This window comes from Protopterus annectens, chromosome 2.part1 (genome assembly GCF_019279795.1).
Source record: "Protopterus annectens isolate FY-2018-M chromosome 2.part1, PAN1.0, whole genome shotgun sequence".
Lineage (NCBI taxonomy): Eukaryota > Metazoa > Chordata > Ceratodontiformes > Protopteridae > Protopterus > Protopterus annectens.
In genome coordinates this window covers 420,238,023-420,261,267 of record NC_056729.1, presented here as the reverse complement: position 1 = coordinate 420,261,267, position 23,245 = coordinate 420,238,023, and the positions used below count along the sequence as shown (strand labels likewise).

General features: G+C 44.4%; 1 protein-coding gene across 2 annotated transcripts in view; it reads right to left on the bottom strand.

Annotated features, from left to right (window-relative positions):
• The window catches only part of LOC122794087, a 307,770-nt gene that overhangs the window by 234,293 nt on the left and 50,232 nt on the right, over window positions 1-23,245 (bottom strand). Inside the window, exon 1 of one of the 2 annotated variants that reach the window (XM_044062230.1) lies at window positions 12,119-12,212. The exons of the other annotated variant lie outside the window; for it this stretch is intronic. Coding sequence (XP_043918165.1) covers window positions 12,119-12,201 — 83 coding nt within the window. The 5' untranslated portion in view covers window positions 12,202-12,212. Of the gene's footprint in view, window positions 1-12,118; window positions 12,213-23,245 lie in introns of those variants that run through there. 2 annotated transcript variants of the gene reach the window in all.

Here is a 23,245-nt window from a genome sequence, read left to right as displayed (position 1 = left end):
TGGAATGTGTTCTTTGATATATGTATCATATTTCTCCTGTGTTGGTGGTGTGTATATTTGTTGGTTTATCACAAAGTCACATTACTATTTTGCTGGAGTACTGCTTTTTGTCACTGTGCATAGTTGTTTGTCTTTTGAATTCATGGTTGGAGGTTCTAGTCTACCCTCAGCTTGTCAGCTCCTGCATTTCCTTGCCTTGATTTGATCATCCTTGCTGTTGTTTGGCTTGTACTTGCACTGCTGACAGCCTAGTGGATGATGGTATTTGATATCCATTGTGTACTGCAATAACAGCACTCTCCATTTAATGTTCACCAGCACATACCTGCCATTGGTCATACTCATTCTGGTATGACTGTCACACAGTTTGCAACATCTCAGCCCTAATTTGTGCATTGGTACATATGTATTTTTGTATTGCAACAACAACAACAACAACAACAACCATGGCTGGTATACATCCTTTCCCTGACTATAACATGTTGTACAGTCTACGTGTGCTATCCAGGTACCTTACCTATCCTTTATGTGTATTACCAAACTTTGTCAGTCATTACAAGATATTTGTTATATGTTTGTACCTACTCTTTTGCCTACCTTCTCTTTCCATGTCATTTACATTTCCTCTACCCCTCCAAAAAAACAAAAAAAGCTAGATTGTGGGCCTAGTCCCATCAAAAAAAAAATTGCCCATGTCCCTCTGACTCTCCCATTCCATCATATCAGTTGTGTGCCCTCTTCTTCACCCACACCCTACATCTGCTTTTCTGTCATCCTATTTCCTTGGGTATGTGTGTTACTTGTGTCCCCACCTGTGTCCCACACCCATTGTTAGCTACTGTTAGCCATGGTGATGTGGCCGTGATTGCCCTTCACCTTACTTAATTTTTTATTAGAAATTTTGCAGATTATGTCAGATTCTGAAATTTGTGACAGGTGTATTTACATATGTCCATCTACATCCATCAATCCACCCATCCACAGCCCCTTTTTTCCATTTTTGCACACAGGTTTGGGGTGCCACTTCAACAGTGACAATCATCTACAGCCAAGGTTATGACAATATCGATAATTGTTTGTGGATTTGTCAGTTTTCTGAAATAACTGCTGATACACATTTATCTTCATTTACTAATTTCCATGTATTACTGAAAGTTCTGTTGGGCTTGTATACCTTCAGTACATGTGCATTGATGCACATATATTACGTTACGGATGAGTTTTCCTTAAATATGTACTTGCCATGACTGATTGTGGTTGTGCTGATATCACTGATTATGTTTGCCTTGCGATGAGGTGTTCTCTGTAAATCAGGGCACATTTACATATTACTTGGTTAGCCACAAATCTTGTGGGAAATTCGGCGTAATCCACCGAGTTCCGCAAAGATTATGTGTGGCTATATTTCTCAGAATAGCTTGACTTGCCTTTTGCTAACTGGCTTATAATTCATAATGGTATAACTGTAAAAAACATTAGGCACACAACATAATTCTTAGGAAACATACAAATTAGCAGAATATATGCTTTGTGCGTTCTCCTCTTGGAATCTAAGTGAGCAAAGAAAATGCTGACAATGTTTTCAAAATAGGTTCATATGTTCATACTAGGCTATCTGCCCTGGGGCAATTATAAGCCTAGCCCGATTCTGTATGGCTTACGCCACCCCTTGATTTGAGTATACTGTGCCCTTTTTAAGGTTTAGTTTACTGTGCCTCTGTCTAATAGTGACACGGGAGTAATCCCTGGGACAAACCTACAATCCCCCATCCACCTATCGAGATTCTTCTTGAAGAGATTCATTGAGGTGCTCTGCCTCACATGAACTGGAATTCTATTCCAGAGTGAAGGGAGCCTCTGGGTTATGAACCTGTCCCTCCAGCAAGTTCTATTTATTTCTGTGCTGAGGTTCAAGTCCCTCGAGCGTGTGGCTCTAAGGGATTTAGATTTACTGAGGTGGAGCATGTCCATTAATTCTGGATTTGACATAGCTTTGTATGTCAGGCATAGATTGCCTCGAAGTAGGTGGTATGCAACTGAGTAGAGCTGGAGTTTTTTTAACCAAGCAGCATATGGCATCTGTTTGAGACCCTTGATCCTCTTGGTGAGATACTTTTGGGGTCTTTCTAATTGCTGCAGGTGTCGGGAAAGGTACATCCCAAAAGGGGCATTGTATTCTATGATGGACCTGATGAGGGATGAATAAAGGGGCACGATTACCTCTCTTGATCTGGATGTGAAACCCTTCGTGATGAGGTGGGCTATGTAGAAGGTCTTTCTAACCACTTTGGCAATGTGGTTCTCAAAGGAGAGATTGCTATCAACTTGGGTCCCCAGGTCCCTAATAACTTTCTCTGTACTTAATGGGTTTCTGCCTATGTGGTAATTTGTGGGCACATTGTTTTTGCCAAAGGGTATGACTATACATTTTTTGGCATTTAGCTTTAAGCCATGGCGCTGGCACCAGTTATCTGTCTCTGTGAGACCTTTTTGAAGGATGTTTGTGTCAGCTGGAGAGTCGATTATGGCACCCAGTTTGCAGTTGTCTGTGAACTTGGTGAGCCATAGTCCTCCCACGTTTGCCTGTACCTCGGAAAAGTATATACCGAACAAGAGTGGTCCCAGGACAGAACCCTATGGGATGCCACTTGTGACCAGTTTTGAGTCTTACATGGCTCCAGCAACTCTCACTCTGTGGGTTCTGTCTTTGAGCCAGTTTGCGACCTATCTTGTGACATAGGGGTTTATATTTAAGCTGGATAGCTTATCTATGATGCCCGACTGGGGTATTGTTTCAAATGCCTTTGCAAGGTCCAGATAGGCTGTGTGGACTACCTTCCCTTCATCTGTGGCTTTGGTGACTGTTTTGAAGAAGTCAACCAGGTTCAAAAGGCAGGATCTGCCCTTGACAAAGCCAAACTGGGTAGGATCTAGTGTCTGTAGGTCCCCAATGTCTTTGTTTATGGGCTCCATGATGATCCTCTCCATAGCCTTGCAGACTAAGCTAGTCAGGCTTATGAGGCGATAGTTTCCAGGGTCCGTAGAGGCTCCACCTTTGTGGAGTGGGACCACTGTTGCTGCATGCCATTCTGTGGGCACATATCCTGTAGTGAGGCTAAGATTGTATAGCTGTTTTATTTGAGGGATTAGTTCCTCTTGGAGTTCATGTAGGACGCAACCTGGGATGCCATCTGGTCCCATGGAAGCAGTGTTTTTTGCTTTGGAGAGGGCAGCCTTCACCTGAGCATCAGAGATGTTTGGGAGGCAGCCCTCTGCTGGGATAGATACTTGCTCTTTTGGGGGGGGAGAAGTTTGCACTGAACCTGTCTGCCAGGATACTGGCGATGTCTGTGGGTTCAGTGTATTTTTTGTCATTTAGAATCAACTCAGAACAAGTCTGGGAGTTGCATCCCAGGTTCCTAACATAACTGAAAAAGCCTTATGATTGGCTTTGGTGTCCTGTGCAATTTTTTCCGAAGCTGGCCTTGGAGGATTTTATGAGGGATCGTAATTTTTGCTAGTACTGATCAGAGATGCCTTCCCTATTAGGGATTTTGCTCTATCATGTAGTAGCTTCCTCCTTCTGTTGTACAGTTTATTTATGGCAGGGGTCACCAGACTGGGCCTGCCTTTGGATGATTGGGTCTTGGTTTTGTTTGGGATAGCATGATCCATGCATTCCTGGAGATGTCCGTAGAATGCGTTTATATAGGATTCTGCAGTTTGGGCGTAGTTTCCACTGGCCCTGGGGCCTTGAAGGATTCCACTTCGGTTTTGAGAAGTGAGAAGTTTGCTTTTGAGAAGTTTTTCACTGTGGTTTTCTGGGCTGGGGGTGGGGTCGGGATGTGGACATCTAGTGAAATTAATTTATGGTCTGATCTTACCAATGAGGGATATACTTCTGGTGTGGAGCATAGAGTCCCCATGTTGGTAATGATCAGGTTTAGTATGTTGTCCCCTCTTGTGGGAGTGGTGACTAGTTGTTCCATAGCATTTGAGTTTATAAATTCCAGGAACCTTTGGGTTAAGGTGCTGGGGTTTGAGTAGTGCTCCCAGTCAATGTTTGGGTAGTTGAAGTCACCCAATATAATGGTGTTCGGAGAGAGATTCATGTTCTCCAATGTTTTCAGGATAGCCGAGTGGGATTCCTGATTTTAAGAGGGTGGTCTGTAGGATGCTATAAACTGAAAAGCAGTCTTGCCCACTGTTAGTTGCACATGGATGGTCTCCGATAATTTGTGCAATGCCACTAACCTGGAGGTGTGGATATCCTTGATAAATATGGAAACTCCCCCTCCTTTTGTGGTTCGGTCCAGGTTTTGGGGCCGAAAAGCATGATATGAGGTATAGCCTGGTAGTGCTGGGGTGCTCTCTGGAGCCTTGAACCAGGTTTCTGTCACTGCACAGATATCAGTGTTCTCCATACTGAGGAGAGCTTCAAGTGCATGCATCTTGAGGTTAAGACTTCTGGCGTTAAGCAGCATTACCCTTAGTTTCTTGTTCCTTGTGCTGTCTATGGGGGTGGGTTTGACTTTTGAGCCTTGCCTAAAAAAGGCACTATGGGGGTGGCAAGAGCCTTTGCCAATATCCGAAAGCCCAGTGGTGACAGGTGCAAGCCGTCCCTAGTGAAGCAATGTGGCTTGTCGAGCATGTCATCCCAGGCTGACAGACACTGGATCCCCTTTGAATGACACCAAAAGTTTAGCCAATTGTTAACATCGATCATTTTGTCTTTGTACTGTGGCATCATTCTAGGTGAGGGTAAGATGCTGCTCAAGGTCAGGGTCATACCAGCCTGGGCTACATGATCAGAGAGCTCCTCTATGTCTCTTTTCATGTAGTCCAGGGAGGTACGTCTCAGGTCATTCACACCAGCATGTACAATGACTGAGTCATATTTGTATTTGCTTTGGAGTGACCTGAGTGCTTGCTTTATGTGGCGGATCCTAGCACCCAACAGGCAGCTCACCGTAACCTTCTCTTTATTCAGCCTGGTGAGCAGGACATCAGTGTGTCTGATAATAGAGTCACCTATTACAAGAGTATCAGGTGTGTTATTCAGCCTTAAGGGCTGTGGCTGCTTGGCACACTGACTTTGTGGGCTATGTGTTGTGCGGGTTTTGTTTTGAGGTAGCGTTTGCTTGGATGTCTGCTTTGGAGGTCTCTGTTGCTTAGGTAGATTTTTATTTAGAGCCTCTGAGTATGTTTTTGTGTATTTATGTGTTTGGTTCGCTGATGTGGTGGGACTATGTGATACTGGAATTGTGTTGTGTGAGGTTACCTTCTCCTCCTGACTGGTTACACCAGTTTTGAGATGAGAGAGCTCAGCCTCCAGTTTGGCTAAGTAGTTGCATCTCTCACATACATTTGAACCTGTTTGGAGGAGGAGAGGGTTGTCCGTGTACATGAGACAGTTGTAACATTGCCTCAAAATTCCAAGATTCACCAGCTGGACTGGAGAGGAAACCACCGACTGACCTTTGGACATGCTAGAGTAATATAGGGAAACTGAATTTAAGATGGACCAATAGAGGACAGGGTAATCGTAGAGAGTATAAGAGTAAGTAGTGCTTATGGTTTAATAGTGCTAACTTGTAGGATTACTTAATTGGACCAGTGAAGGGTCTTAGAATGAGAATATGGTATTTAAATTGAGAGATAGAGCAGTTCTAAGGGAAAAAGTGAAGAGCAGACTTTGTGGAGCCAGGAATAGTTTAAACCCAATTAGGCGGCGCTGCCCGCTGTTGCGCTATGCACAAAAACGTGCAAAAACGCGCAAAGGAGGGTTTTAAGAGAGGAAGATTAAGGAGTTTGGAAATGACCCAAAATGGCCAATAAAACTACAGTTTCAAGTCAGTAACCACTCCCACAGGGGCAGGCAGGCTGCTCAATGTTTTTCACTGCCACTGATCAACAGAGAGACTTCCCTTTAGCCCAAGCAAAAAATGGCCTCCAAGAAACTTACAAACAGTTCAAGAACAGCAAGCCTGTAACTGAACTTTTTTAAATCTTAGAAAAGTGGGAAAAAAGGTATTTCATAGGATCCTTTAACCTGAAAATGACTTAGTGTATTCTGTTAGGACAAAATCCACAGTATTAGTTTACCATGACAGTATAACATATATAAAGTATGTTATTATAAGGTAAACAATATTTCATTTTTTTTTTCTTTTGACACTGTCCTCAAGTATAGTCTGACTTAATGGTGATTAAAAACAGTGTGACTCTCTTCTCTTACACAAGTGAAATGTAATCAGGATGAATGGATAGGTAAATACAAATTCACTCCTGATTTGGCATCACTGTCCATAATAGATTAGAGGCAACATGTAAACACTCTGCTCCTCTCTGGGTTATTTGTACTTAAAATCTAAAGGCTAAAAACTTCATGGAAATGTATGGCTAGGTTTCTAAGTGTCCTCATGAATCAACAGTCTTGTAAGAATCAATGACCTATGAGAAGGGAATGGGAAGAAATGATGAGTCGAGGAACACATTGAAAAAGACCTAAGTAATAAAGTTAGCCTCAACCCTTGACCAGGTACTAAAAATAGTCATATGTAGATATGTGCTACATTCCGAATGTGATCCCTATAAATATTTTCTAAGGGAGTCTGTAACACCAGAACAGCAGTCCCACTGGAAGAAAGAGTCCTGATGCCTGAGGGCACAGCCACATCTGCTTTTGGTAACACAACAAAATATACAATGAAAAATTCACCTAGAAAAAAAAAAAAAAGATCTCTGATGCATGTCTTGTGTGGGTGGGGAGGAAAGTGAGGCCCCGTTTCAGATCTGATCAAGAATATATGCCTCCTATATCCTTAGATTTCTGAACACAGTTACTAACAATCATTTTAACTTTTACAGAAAACAGTCTTTCTTTGTTATTCCAGGAATCCTCTAAGATGAAAAGAAGACTAATTGACTAAATGAGATGAAATCAGAGCCCACAGCTGAAGGAACAGAGTTCTTACTTCTCAGGACTACTCTACACCTGTGAAAATAAAGTTTCTCCTTGTCAACAAACAAGACCTAATGATTCCCACAAGAAACGGTTTTCCAAGTTAAAAAACTTCAGCTCCAGTAAATGGGGCCAAGCAACATTATGTGCTATAGAAAAAATCCATGTTTGATTATGCTGTGATGCAATATCCAATGCCATTGCTCATTTGTTGTAGAATATTTGGCAGTGTAAACTACTCAGGGACTGACAGCCTTATAACCTGGAGTAATAAGATGTTTATAGTATGGTCTACTAGATATAGTACCTAACAACAACCGACTGTGCTTAAATCTATACATTAGGGAAGAAACTGTGGGGGTGAAATAACCTAAACAGACAAAACAGTAACTACTACCATCTTTATGAATAATTAAAATCACAAATACCCAGCCTGCCTCTGGCATACAGGAATAAAACTCTGATTACAGTCTAGACGACTCAAGTTTAGCTAGCAGCCTAGGATCTGAAACAGCCAAGCAAAAGGGGGTAATATGGAACAGCTGATTCTGTCTTTCCCATCCTGGGGGAAGGGAGAGGTGGCTTCTGGTTAGCCAGTTGACACTAACTGCCATCACACAAGTGTAGACAAGTGAGGTACTGAAATATGTAATGGCCAGGGACATGGGCTTAATGATCCCAAACCAGTAAAGATAACCCTAGTTAACATGTAGCTGGAAACAAGCACACACTTGAGAAGGATATAGTATTTTCTGCAGTGATGTGAATGCTCAACCACCAGGGACAGGGTTAGGGACCCAGGAGAAATGCTCTGATTGCCTGGATGATGATGAGGCCACAAACAACCTTCATGATTACCCAAATGATGGTCCCTCAAGTTGGCTTTTGGCTCCATTCTGGGAACACCCAGTAAGGGGCAAAATGAGCTCAAGACTGGGGTCTATATCATCATATGAGCGAATCACACAAATTGCGAACGCTCATAATATCGAATGTACTGGACCTCAAAGTGCTTTTTCAGAGATCGCAGTACAGTGAAGAATGGGATATTTGCCCTTTCCTCACTGTAGTGCGATCTTGGAGTTGAAATATATATTTAGCGGGGGGTGTGGGGGGGAGTTCGAGGTCTGGTACGTTCGATATTATTACCGTTCGCAATTTGTGTGATTCGCTCATATGATATAGACCCTCAAGACTGATAGGGGTAGCTTGATAGTCGGCAAGCACAGAGGCAAGAAGCACATATTAAAAATCACAAATATGTACTGATGTAATTATACCATGAATTTCTTATAGTTTGAAACCTGAGACTAGTACATGTGGATTGGAGTCAGCATTTTCAGTGATGTCTTTCTACTCTACAGGAGATAGCTTCTTGAAAGCTATTTCAAAGATGACTAAAGGTGGCTATGTCTAAAGATCAATGGATGGATGGATAGAGTGAAGAAAAAGAAAAGGAAGGAGAACTCCTAATTGTCAAGAATTAACACAGTTTGTGCCACTCATCTAAAGAGAATAGTAAAGTCAGTGTGTATTTCCTTAAAATGTCTGCCTGCACATTCCATGCATACTTGTTTTACATTTAATTTAATTTAATTTCCAGGCATAATCGTGATTTTAAAGCTGCAAGTAGTTTTGTAAACAATGAAGGTTATAGTATATGTTTTAATATTTCAGTTTCACTGTCGACTCAGTTTTTCTCTATGACCACAACCATAAAATAATTAAGAAGAGTACCACAACTCTCACAGGTTCATAGGTCGGTACTAGGCTATCGGCCATAGGGCCTATACAAGCCTAGCCATAATTCCCTGGCTATTTCTTCCCATACTATTTACTTCCCTGGACCCCTGTCTAGCAGGGCGACTGACGTGATCCCAGGGGTGAATTTCCTTTCTCCTATCCATTCATCAAGGTTCCTTTTGAAGAGGGCCAAAGAGGCGCTCTGCTTGACATGTATGGGAAGTCTATTCCAGAGTCTGGGGAGTCTCTGGGTCAGGAACCTATCCCTCCACCAGGTTTTGTTTATTGTGATGACAAGATTTAGATCCCTGGAGCATGTGGCTCTGAGGGATTGGGATCTCTTTAAGTGTAGCATGTCCAACAGCTCTGGGTTTGACATGGCCTTATATGTTAAGCAGAGATCGCCTCAGAGTAGACAATATGCGACAGAGTATAGCTGGAATTTTTTAAGGCAGTCAGCATAGGGCATCTGCTTTAGGCCTGTGATTCTTTTAGTGAGGTATTTCTGCGGCCTTTCCATTTGTTGCAGATGTCTTGAGAGGTACATACCAAATGGGGCATTGTATTCTATAATGGGTCTAATGAGGGATGAGTACAGTGGGACAATGACCTCCTTTTTTCTGGATGAAAAGCCCTTAGTGATGAGGTGTGCCACATAGAAGGATATCCTGACTGTTGTGGTGATGTGGTTATTGAAGGTGAGACCACTGTCCACCTGTGTCCCTAAGTCTCTTATCACACTTTCAGTGTTTAGTGTACTGCCACCTATGTGATAATTCACAGGTACATGTTTTTTCCCAAAGGGGATAACTATACATTTCTTGGCATTGAGCCCATGGCTCTGGCACCAAGCATCTGTTTCTGTAAGGCCCTTTTGTAGAGTATCCACATCATTTGGGGATTTAATAATGGCTCCCAGTTTGCAGTCATCTGCGAACTTTGTTAGCCAGAGTCCCTTAGTGTTGGCCTTTACTTCAGAGAAGTAGATGCCAAACAAGAGAGGTCCCAGGACTGAACCCTGAGGTACTCCACTTGTCTGGAGAAGGATTTGGAGTCAGCTACTTTTACAGTGTGGGTTCTGTCAGTAAGCCAGTTGGCAACCCATCGAGTGACTTAGGGATTAATGCCCAGCTTAGTAAGTTTATCTATGATTCTAGAGTGGGGGATGGTGTCAAAGGCCTTGGCGAGGTCCAGATAGGCTGTGTGGACTGCCTTACCTTCATCCACAGCTCTGGAGACTGATTCAAAGAAGTCAATAAGGTTCAGGAGACAAGATCGGCCCTTCACGGACCCAACCTGGGTGGGGTCCAGTGTTTTAAGGTTGCCAATGTCTTTGTTTATAAGTTCCATGATAATACATTCCATGGTCTTGTAGATCAGGCTCATCAGACTGATGGGGCGGTAGTTCCTGGGATCCAAGGTGGATCCCCCCTTGTGGAGTGGGATAACTGTAGCTGTGCGCCACTCAGTAGGCACGAAGCCCAAGGTGAGGGTATGATTAAACATGACACTTAGGTGAGGTGCCAGTTAATTTTGTAGTTCATGTAGTACACAGCCCGGGATGTCATCTGATCCCATGGATGCTGTATTCTTAGCTTTGGAGAGTGCATTTTTTACCTGTGTGGCCATTATTACCAGAATTTGGCAATCTTCCAGTATTGAGATGGGCCATTTAGGGGGTGAGAGGGGGTGAAGTTGGCACTGAATCGATCTGCCAGGATATTAGCAATTTCCTTGGGATCAGTATATTTAATGCCATTCTGTTGTAGCTCAGAGCAGATCTAAGCATTGCCATTTAGATTCTTGACATAGTTATACAATGCCTTGTGGTTATCTTTGGAATCTTTGGCAATTTTATTTTCGTAACTAGCCTTGGTGGATTTTATGAGGGATCTCAGCTTCTTACTGAGGCAGGTAAGGGAGTTTTTTGCATCCTGGGATTTTCCTCTTTTCTGCAACAGTTTTTTCCTTTTGCTGTAAATTTTGTTTATGGCAGGGGACCACCAGATTGGCTTCCTTTTTTGGAGGAGAGCATCTTGGTTCTATTTGGGATGGCATGATTCATGCATGAGTGGATGTGCTCGTACAGTGCCTTAGTGTAGGACTCAGCAGTCGAACTTTCAGTTTCCGTCTGCATGGATGCCATGAAGTTTGTAACTTCTGACTTGAGTAGCATGAAGTTGGCCTTGGAGAAGTTTTTTATGGAGGTTTCCTTACTGGAAGCTGGGGGTGGGATGTGGATGTTAAGGGTGATTAGCTTATGTTCTGACCTGACCAATGAGGGGGTGACCATAGGTGTGGAGCATCAATTTTCCAAGTTGGTAATGACCAGGTCTAGGATATTGGAGCCCCTGGTGGGACTATGGATTAGTTGATCCAGGGCATTGGAATTTATGAATTCCAAGAACCGTTGGGTGAAGGTGTTGGTGCACAAGTAGTTTTCCCAGTTAATGACAGGGTAGTTGAAATCACCCAGTATTAGGGTGTTTGGGTGTATATTAATATTAATTAATATGTTTAGAAAGGTGTAGTGAGAATCTTGGGGCATGGTGGGGGATCTGTAGTAAGCTAGAATTTGGATTGCAGTCTTACCTAGTGTTAGTTGTACCTGGAGAATTTCAGACGCATTGTGTTGGGCAACTAACCTGGTGGTGTGAATATCCTTGGTGAATATGGACACTCCTCCACATTTAGTGTTTCGATCCTGGTTTGGTAGCCAAAAAGTGTGATAAGAGTTGTAGCCTGGTATTGCAGGAGTGCCCTCTGGAGCCTTGAACCAGGTCTCAGTTACTGCACAGATATCGATGTTCTCCATTTTTAGGAGTGCCTCGAGAGACTGCATTTTGAGGTTTAGACTTCTAGCATTGAGTAGCATTACCTTCAGATTTTGCATGCTTGTTACGGTGGTGGTTTTGTCCTTTGAACTTTGCCTAAAAAAGGCACTACAGGGGTGGCAAGAGCCTGAATCAGTAACCTGAATCCCAGGGGTGACAGGTGCAGACCATCTCGGGCAAAGCATCGTGGTCTGTCGATCATGTCGTCCCAGGCAGACAGATACTGGATCCCCTTTGAATGACACCAGAAGCTTAGCCAATTGTTGAAGTCAATCATTTTGTCCTTATATTGTGGTATCATTCTGAGCGAAGGCAGGATGCTACTCAGGGCTAGGGTCATACCTGCCTGGGTCACATGATCCGAGAGCTCTTCCATGTCTCTTTTCATGTAGTCCAGGGAGGTATGTCTCAAGTCATATTTTATAGACACAATCAGTGCATTTGGGTTAATTACAATCAATTTTGTTACTTAGTACAGCAGATGTTTAATTACATTGTGATGTCATTACATATATTAATTTTGTAATGTCATTACTACATTGTCACATATATTGATTTTAAATATAAGATGCTTCACCTGCAAGACACGGTGGATGAGTTATCTTTCTTCTTTGAGTGGTCACTCAGTCCACATGGCCTATCTGGATCTGGCAAAGTCATTGGACAACACCCACATTCTAGTATTGTAAATAAAGTAAGAAACCTAAATGTACACCTGTACATAGTAAGGTAGATAAACTGTTAAAAAGACAGTACTTTACTTTAATTAGTAGGCATTGTAGGACAGATACTTCATGAAGTTGTGGCAGGAGATTTCAGCTCAAAAAATTTAAGCAGGACATCCTTATCAATAAAATAAACTGTAAAAATGCTACACTTTTTTGCATCAAATTGTACAATATGGTATTGTGTTTGATAAAGAGGTTATGTTGCTTACTTAAATAGGTCATGTCATTCTGTTACTTGCTTAACTGTGACACTTGAAAGTAGACGCGTAATGCAAACCTGAAAGTAATAACTGTATTTGTTTTCTGACTAGTAAATTTAACTATAGCTAAATAAGAAGTTATGTACTCACCATAACGTTCCATCTGAGTAGGTATCTTCATTTGTCTGCAACCTGTGGGATACGGATCCAATCTCGGATCCGAGCCGGCAACTTCTATCATAGCATAGATCCGAGCTCCTAGCTCCTCCCCTTACCCATAATCCCCTGCCTACCCTAACTGACCTCAGATCAAGTTTGCCCCATAGCACAGCAGATAAAAAGTGTCCCAATGGGAACATATGCTAATAACACAAGAACGATCATATCGGTCAGGGGGAAGGAGGGGGGGGATGGTTGCAGACAAATGAAGATACCTACTCAGATGGAACGTTATGGTGAGTACATAACTTCTTAATCTGAAGTAGGAACTTCATTTGTCAGCAACCTGTGGGACAGAGTCCCCAGCTACCTAAATCTTGGGTGGCCTTCATGGAAGGATATTCCGGAGCACCGCAGAGCCAAAGGACGCCCTACCTCGGGAGACAACATCTATTTTATAGTGGCTAATAAAGGTGTGAGATGAAGCCCAAGTAGCTGCGGAACAAATATGATCCAGTGGAACCCTAGCTTGAAAGGCCGCAGAAGTGGCAACAGCCCTAGTAGAATGAGCATGGACTCCTTGAGGTGCAGGCCTTCCCGAGCTCTGATATGCTAAAAGAATACAACTCGAGATCCATCGAGAGAGAGAAACTTTAGAAACTGACTTTCCAAAATTACTTTTGGCAAAGGAGATAAACAACTGATCGGATTGCCTATGATCAGCAGTTCTATGGATATAAAAATGTAGTTGTCTGTGTACGTCTAAGGAATGTAGCTTGTACTCTCCTTTGTTATGAAAGTTGGGGAAAAACACTGGAAGATTGATGGATTGATTGATGTTCACTTCTGAAGATACCTTAGGTAGAAAGGACGGATTGATCCTGAGGTAAACCCTATCCGGGTGAAAGACCAGATATGGTGGTTTGACACAAAGAGCTTGCAATTCCGATACTCTTTTGGCTGAAGTTATGGCCACCAAAAAGGCTGTCTTCCAAGAGAGAAATTTGAGATCAACCGTGGCCGCCGGTTCGAATGGGGGACCAGTCAAGGCCTGCAAGACTAAGGATAAATCCCACGGAGGTACCACCTCTTTAACTGGGGGCTTAAGGAGGAAGGTACCCTTGAGGAAGGTCTTACACAGTTTGGAAGTGATAAGAGGGCCAGACTCTTGCCCCATGTGGTAGTATGAGATTGCTGCCAGTTGTACCTTGACTGTGGAAGAACTAGCCCCCTGGTGAAAGAGAAAGGTTAGAAAATCTAGAACCGACGATATCGGGGCTGTAAAAGGGTCTAAACGACAGTGTTCTGCCCAAATGGTGAAGCGTTTCCACTTACTCTGATAAACCTTCCTGGTGGAAGGCTTGTGAGCTGCTACAAGAATGGCTTTGACCGGTGATGAGATCCCGGGAGTCCTTATGAGGAGTGGAACTGGAGCAACCAAGCTGTCAGCTTGAGGTTGACCAGGTTCGGAGTCGGAAGACCGAGAGGATGAGAGATGAGATCCGGAATGGGATCCAGAATCCATGGTGGATACACTAGGTGAGACCATAGGTAAGGGAACCACTTCTGACAAGGCCAGAATGGGGCAATGAGGATCATCTTGCTCCCCAGCTGCCTGGCTTTCTGTAATAATTTCAACATCAGGGGAAGAGGAGGGTAAGCATAAAGCAGACCGGGAGGCCAAGCATGAACTAGAGAGTCTCTCGGGGACTCCCCCGGAGGGGGGATCAGAGCGAAGTAATCGTTGCATTTGATGTTTGAAGGAGAGGCAAAAAGATTGCAACAAGGTTGCCCCCATCGGGCAAATACTTGCTCTGCGACTCGGTGGTTGAGAGACCACTCATAAGGAGTCAGGATAGTATGACTGAGCCTGTCCGCTAGAATGTTGGACCGTCCCGGAATGTGCGTTGCTATGAGAAAGCGGTTGGTGGAAATCGCCCACTCTCATGGCCTTGCGGCAAAGGGGGTAAGACCTGGTTCCCCCCTGTTTGTTGATGTACCAGACTACCGACATGTTGTCTGTCTGTACCGCAATTGTCCCTACCGGAAGAGAGTTGTGTAGTGCCTGCAACGTCAAAAGCACCGCCCTCATCTCTAGGACGTTGATATGCAAAGAGGTCTCTATGTCGTTCCATGTGCCTTGGACTGTCCTGCCTGAAAAATGCCCCCCCCCATGCGAGAAGCGTCCGTGGTCACTGTGTCGACTGGCGGAGGTAGTGAGAAGGGACGTCCCGTGTGGAGGTTGGGAGACTGGAGCCACCACAGGAGCGATCTTCTGCAAACCTTGCTTAAGGAAATGGGGTGAGACAGGGAGTTGCGAGACAGGGATCATTGTACCTGGAGGGTCCACTGCAGAACCCTCATGTTCAACCGGGCCAATGGCAGCAGAGGGATTGCAGCCGCCATAGATCCTAGGGCCCTCAGGATCAATTCCGCCGAAGGAGTTTGCAGTTGAAGGATGGTCTGCACGTGCAACATCAGGTTCCGAAGCCGATCTGGAGTCAAGAATGCAAGCATCTGTCTGGAATCCAGTCTCGCCCCTATAAAATCCAGCACCCGTGTAGGGATGAGAGAGGATTTGGTCATGTTGATGGTTAATCCTAATAGTGGAGCCAGACTGAGGAAATAGTCCCTGCATGAACAAAGTAGATGCCTTGTTGGGGCTGTGAGGAGCCAGTCGTCCAGGTATGGAAAGACCTGAATTCCCTGGAGTCTCAGGTGGGCCGCTATTATTGCTAAGACCTTGGTGAACACCCTGGGGGCTGAGGTGAGACCGAAGGGGAGGACCCTGAATTGAAAGTGACTGGCTCCCAGCCGGAAGCAGAGAAACCTCCTGGAACGCCTGTCCACTAGAATGTGATAGTACGCATCCTTGAGGTCTATGGAGCACATCCAGTCGTCCTCCCGCAATAAGGGGAGGACGGATTGCAACGTGACCAATTCGGAACTTTTCTTTGGGTACCGCCAGGTTTAGGAGAGAGAGGTCGAGGATGGACCTCAAGTCCCCCATCTTTTTTGGCACCAGAAAGAACCTGGAGTAAAACCCTGATCCGACTTGATCTTGGGGGGGACAGGCTGGATGGCTCTTTTTTGTAGAGGCTGCTGAATTTCTGCAGCAGCCGCCTTCCTCTGACTGGGTGGAACGTTGGGAAGGCTTCTGATTCTGGGGTTTACTATGAAGGGAATTTGGTAACCTCTGGATATAATATGAAGCACCCAGCGATCCGTTGTTATGGACTCCCATTTTGCCAGGTGCCTCGAAAAACGCTCCCCGACTGCCTCCAGAGTGGAGCAGTCGGGAAACCCCTCAGGGGTTCTGCGTGGGCCTCTCAGAGAACGGTTCTCTGGACCCAAAATTCCTAGGACCCCCTCTGCCTCTGGGGCGGCGTCCTCCCTGTCCTCCTCTGCCACGAGAGGACTGGTTGTCCTGAGCAGACTGGGACTGATGCGATTTTCGGAACCATATCTTTTTCTGACCCTTTTGGTTCTTGGAAAAAGACCTCTGGGGCGCAGAGAAATGGACTCAGACGGCAGACAAGGTCTTCCCGTCTTTCTCGCTCTGGACAAGAGTGTCCTGAATGGTTTTGCCGAACAGTGCAGAACCATCAAAAGGGGCATTCGCGAATGACGCCTTAAAGGGTTCCGAGAAGTCACAGTGACGGAGCCAGGCCTGTCTCCTCATGACAAGCCCGACTCCGCCTGCTCTAGCAGCTCCCTCCATGGCATGAGACAACAGCCGCATAGAGGTGTTAGAGATAGAGCGGAGGGTGGCCATTCGGGAAGAGTACAGATCCTTGTCTCCCTCCGACATGGACCCTGGGGGGGAAGCAGCGTATTCCTTCATTAGATCCCGCTGCATCCGAATAACATGTGCCATGTAGTTCAAGGCCCTCATAGAGAAGGTCGCTGAACTGAAGGCTCGCTTCCCAAGATGGTCCATCGCGCAAGACTCCTTGCTCGGAGTATGAACCGTGGGGCTCTCCTGAGCCAACTCTTTCTTGGTGGCTGCAGCCACCAACATGGCACCCACAGCGGGACCTCTGCTCCAATGTGATCTCTCTGCAGGGGAGCTCAAAATTTTGTCTAGACGCTTGGGGATCGGCGCTACGGTGTCTGGTTCCTTCCAAGCCCTAGAGGATATGAGATCCACCAGGGGGTCGGGTGGAGGGGACACCCAAGAGGTAGATGGTCCTGCCTCAAACACTTCAAGGAATACGGAGTCGTCAGAGGAAGCCTTGGGGGCAGACCACCCACCCCTGATTTTGAGCATTTCCATGATGTCTCCAAAGGAGACATCCTCGGGGGGTGACCTAGGGGAGCCTTCCCCTTCATCCAAGTCCGTATCTTTGGTGAGACTCTCAGGGGACTCCATGTGCCTCCTTTTGCACTTTGCCTTGTGAGGAATCTCTTCGGGGGGGCTGTCTGAGGAGTCCTCATGGGCTGTATCCTGTTTCACTGGAACTCCTAAAGGCGCTGAGGCAGGCTGCCCAGAAGGCCGGATGAGGGGAGCCAGGACCAGATGAGAAGGAGTGCAGGAGGGAGCCGAAGCCAGGACCGGAGGCCTGGAAGCACTCAACAGTGCCCTCTCCACCGCAGCGAAAGCCGAGGGGGAGCCGCTCTCTGACGGATCCGAGATCCGACTCCCACTCGGATCCGAAGCGGGGATCGGACCCGGCGCCGAGAACGTCGGATCCGAAAGACCAGTGTGCACTGACCGGGACGGAGCCGAAAGCACACAGAATCCCTCAGATACGAAGCTCCGAGAGGTCGGATCCGACAAACTCGAGGGAGCAGTCGGAGCCGACGTGCCCAGCACGGTCGGCTCCGACCTACCCCCGGATCCAACATGGCTCGGCTCTGAGCGCTCCGAACCCGGAATGCGGGTCGGAGAAGGAGCTATAGGAGCGAAAAAAGTGGTCGAGCTCCCCCCTGGAGGGGGGGGGGGGAGGCAAGAGCACTCCCATCTGCATCTGGGCCTGGATGAATCTCCTCATCATCCGGTCCATGTCCGCATCAGACATGCTAAAAGTGGACCTCGAAGAGGCCACCGAGGCAGGCCTGGAGTATCGCCTCGATGACCTCGACGGGGACCGGATCACCTCCTCCTCGGGTCCCGGGGAGAAACAAGGGGATTGGATTCGAGGAGGAGGAGATCGAGAAGACTTGGACGGAGAAGCCCTCTTGGTGGGCGGGGCCGATGAGAAGTCATCGGCCCACCGCTTAAGGTGCTTCTCCCGACGCTTCTCTTTCCTGGCCTCCCTATCCTCCAGAGCCGAAGCGGGAGGTTGAGTCCCAGTCAGGGGAAGGGAGGCAGGAGTGACCAATACCGGGGGGGTAGCGGGCACCGAAGTACTGGAGGCCGAAGCAGAGTCTGGGGGTAGAAGGCTCGCCAGAACTAGCTTCGACCTTCGATCCTTGAGTGCCCTGAGGTTGAACGCCACGCAAATCACGCAACCCGAAGACAGGTGTTCAACCCCAAGGCACCTAATGCACAGAGTGTGGCCATCAGCCGGTGAAAGCTTGTGACCACACTCGGTGCATTTCGAATAAATTGCTTTAGGGACCTCTGACATTACTGTAGTAAAGCACACTCACTAGGCCCCTAACACTCAGTCACACACACATGCTACGACCAGCGGGGGAGGGAGAAATATTTTAAATTAAATTAAATTTAAGCTGAAAGCTAAAATAATAAGATTAGTGTAAAGGGTAAACCTACCACGCACACACAATCAGTCACTCAGAAAGAAGAAATAAAAACCTTTTTTTCTCACAAAAACGTTAAGAGCTCTGAACCTAGCTGTTGCTTGAAGAGCGGCAAACTAGATCTGGGGTCAGTTAGGGTAGGCAGGGGATTATGGGTGAGGGGAGGAGGTAGGAGCTCGGATCTATGCTATGATAGAAGTTGCCGTCTCGAATCCGAGATCAGATCCGTATCCCACAGGTTGCTGACAAATGAAGTTCCTACTTCAGATCTTTTATTTTGCTGCCACACCATTCGAATTTCTAACCAAAGAAATATTGATTTGGTAAGTCCTGTTAGGTACAATGAACTGTTTGAGAAGAATGTAACAAAGGTGGGAATAGTACAGCATTAGTGCTTTGAATTTTTTGAAGCAAACTAAATAGAAAAAGCAGCATTTCTAAATTAAATCCTTAATTTGCTGGGTTATGAAATCAATGGTATTGTGCTATATATTCTCTGAATCAGGAAACCCTAACACCCTGATACTTAAGTCAAATATGTCCCATTTAAATGGATATTGCTTAATTACATTTTCTGACCCTGGTATAGTTAATACTGGCATATGCAGCTTTACATCTATTTGTTTTGTAACCTGACAGAGTGCCAGTGTTAGACAATACAAAACAAGTAAAGGAAGGGATGTTTTAAATTATTTGTTAAGCAAATTACAAAAAACAGCACCAGTGAAAAAAGGTTAGTTGTTTGGCGATTTAACCCCTTCAACTTCTGATTCCTTGATATGAAACAGAAAGGAAAAAGAGAGTTTGTAGTTTTGCCTAGCATATCTAGAAAAACAAAATATTTTAGAGTACTTATCAGAAATATTTTCTTAGATTTCAGTATTTTCTGGAATACTAAGAATGCAGGTCACTAGAGGGATGTTTTACGGCCATCTCACAATGTCAAATGCTTTTTTGAGATCTAGGCTAAGTATTAGCAAAACAACATGGACCCTAGTTTTTTTTCCCAGTATAAAACATCATTTAACCTGTTCTGAGTTGTGTTCTGGGTACGAACCTCATGCAATGATCATCTAAAATTAGAATGCATGAGCTGTGCAATTATCAATTACGTAGGCAAACATTTATAGTAGGACTATACCACTGATATTAGTCTATAGCCATAATGAGAGCGCAGGACCCTTTCATGTTTCATGGATAAACTAGTGACCTTTTCCTTTAAAGTCTCAACAACCCCCCCCCCCCCTTCTCTCCATGAACAAATCTGAATTTATGCCCTTTAAAAGAACAAACCTACTCAAACTCTATAATGAGCTCTCAAAACTCACTTGTAATATCACCAGCTCCCATGCAGTTTCAGCTGTTGCTTAGGCAACAGAAGTAGAAGCCTACTCACACCTGGAAAATGTTTAGACCTAGCAGTGTTGAGTGGGGAAATTCAAATCAAACTTCTCTGGTGGCCTATGAGTACAATAAGTATAAAAGGGGAAAAAAACTTCTAAAGTTCTATAATAAATATAAATCAGTGCATATTTAGGCTTCTGTCAAAGGATCAGCAAAGAACTTTAAAAGCTACCATCAGGAAGAGTAAAACTAAACACAAACTGGAATTAGCATCTGAAGCCAAAGACAATGACAGCTCCATTTTAATTACAACATAAAATCACGAAATAATACTTAGTAGTCTTCTGAACTAATCCAAAATGGTATCACCCACTCAGACCCAAACTACAGAACAAATGTCTGGCTGGCAGATAACTTTAGCAAAGTCTTTACCCAGGAAATACTTATTGGAATTACACAAATCCCTGATTCTCTGACACCCTCTAAGATCTTAACTGTGCTCTCAAAAGTCAGATATACTACTTCAATGGGACCAATAAACATACCTGGATGCCTAAAAGATAATGCCGAATATGGCCTCATGGAATCTCTTCTGAACTTGTTTAACTTATACCTAACCACAGGATATATCCCTGAGTATGGAGAATTACTGTCATGATGTCCCTTCATAAAGTGGCCTCACTATAGAACCTGAGCACTATAGACTTATCAGTCTAACTAGTCTAATCTGCAAAGCAATTGAGCACATTATATCTGATTTCATAAACTATGACATCAAAAATATTACAGACTATATCTACTCAGCTTAGTAAACTTCTTTGAGAGGGTCACAAAGGCTGTGGATAATGGTCACTCAGTTTTCTTAGCCTATCTGGATCTGGAAAAGACATTTATTACCACCCCCAATTCTGGTACTGTAAATAAAGTAAGAAACCTGCACATAGTAAGGTAGATAGCAAACTGGTTAAAAGACTGTATCTATATTTTATTTACTTAACATTTGTTTACCAGGAAAGTCCAACTTGGAACAAAGCCCATTTTCTATACTATACAGTTACACTAGCAAGAAATTAACTAGTGGAGTACCTCATGGATCAGTGCTGAGACCCCTCTTAATTGTCATATACTTCTCTTACCTCCAAAGAGTAAATCCAAATATGTGGCTAATGAAATTTGCTAAAATCTGCAGGTTGGGTATCATTGCCCAACTGACCCTTGACACTGTGTCACTACATCACTACAGCAGGGACTGTTCCTCATTAACCAACTGTCTATTGAAAAAGAGCTAAAATTAAATGTAAAAAGTGTAACACAATTGCATTTGGCAAAAAAAAAACGGAGCTTGCATCCCTCTCCAAGTTGACCCAGCAATCAGGGATCACGGTACCTGGGTTGACAACTCCCTCTCTTGTGACTGCCACAATACATCAGTAGAAATCCATCTACATAGCACAAATGATACCTAAAGGCATCTCATCCAGGTCAAAAGAAATTAGTGTCCCAATGTACTTGTCCAGACACATTACACAGCTAGAAAGACCACATCATTCCCTAACCAAGAAGATTACTGGCCACAAAATCCTTAGCTACCAAGACAGACTTGAAGCTCTATCTCTATACCCAGTTGTGTCTTGACTCTTATGTAGGAATCTCTCTTGCATTCTCTTCCATCAAGGACCAAACCCTCCTTGATCTCTTAAATCTCTGAAAAACAAACAGCTCCACTAACATCTAAGGATTTGAAGCTCTACCAATACATAAAAAACATGGTGGAGGGACAGACATAGTATCCAATGTTTATCCCATCTCGGGAGTCAACTGCCCTTATGTGTTAAACAGAGTGACATACTTGTATCCTTGAAGACTAACCATGACTTCTGGATGGGCATCTGCAAATTCATCCTAGGCCTGACTTACTTTGCTTTCCAAGAAGAAAAAGGTCTGTCATGAGGGTGGGTATCAGTAAAGTGCAAACAGTATTGTAACTTACTTACCTTGTAATTTCTATGATCCAATAAGTGAAATATCTGAAGTGGCTTTTACTAACATCAGTGAAAAGTAATCAGTTGTAAGCATCTATGCATTAATTACTCTCACACATATAGGTTCATAGGTATATACTAGGCTAACAACCACCAGGGACTTTATAAGCATAGACATGCAATCCAATCCAACTATGTCTCTATGTATCATGGACATATATTAAGAGGTGGTATGTCATTTAGGAAGTTTCTAGAGGTTATGTGGTGGGTATGTTAGTTTGTGTACTACTGTCTGCCTCTGTCTGTCAAAGGCATAGGGTCCATACCCGGGGTGAATTTCCAATTACCCATCGAATGATCAACATTACACTTAAATAGAGTTAGGGATGAACTCTACTTCATATGGATGGGAAGCCTGTTCCAGAACATGGGGATCCTCCGAGACACATATCCGTCTCACCAACATGTCTTATGTCACAATCAAAATTTAAATACTTGGATCTAGTGGTTCTGATGCTGTTCATTTTGCAAATGTACAAAAGGTCCATCAGAGCTGGATCTGAGGATATCTTGTTTTCCAGGTATATAATCACCTCCCAGGAATCTGTAGGAGACAGAGTATACAGATAGGGGTTTAAGGCGAGCCATATAGGACAATGTGTTTATACCCTGAATTCTCTTGGTAAGGAACCTTTGTAGGTGTTCCAACTGTTGCATATGTCTGGTTAGGTACATGCTGAAGGGGCACTATACTCAATGATGAGTCTAATAAGGGCTTAATAAAGTGGCACTATGACTTCCATGGACATGGATGCCATGCCTTTACTTATAAGCTGGGGGACATAAAATTATTTTCTTACTACCTTGGCCACATGTTGGTCAAAGGCCAGATTACTGTCTACATATATTCCAAGATCCCTGACTACCGAATCAACTCTTGGGGATATCTTATTGATTGAATAATTAGTTTGGGTGGCAGTTTTTCCAAAAGCTACTATATTGCATTACTTGGCATTGAGTTTTAATCTGTGACTTTGGCACCAGTCATCTGTCTGTGTTAGACCCTCTTGTAAGATCTTTGTATCATGGGGGGACTCTATGATAGCTCCCAATTTGCAGTCCTCTGCAAACTTTGTAGCCAAAGGCCCTTGACATTACCCTTTATCTCCAAGAAGTAGATGCCAAATTGGAGGAGTCCCAGCATGGAGCCCTGAGGTACCCCCCTGGTAACTGGCCTCTTAATGAAGATGGTCTCACCAATCCTGAATTCCTGGGTCTTGTCTGTGAGCCAGCTGGCAACCCATCAAGTTATGTAGGGGTATATGCCCAGTTCACTGAGTTTGTCAACTATACCTGAGTGGGGTATTGTATTGAATGCATTAGCCAGGTCCAGGTAGGCAGTATGCACCATTTTTATCTCGTCCATTGCTTTGGTGATCTTCTCAAAGAAGTCCATCAGGTTTAGTAGGCATGACGTTCTCTTGACAAAGCCAAACTGGGTTTGGTCCAGTGTCTGAAGGGTACCTATGTCTCTGTTGATCATTTCCTTCATAATTTGTTCCATGGCTTTGCATATTAGACTAGT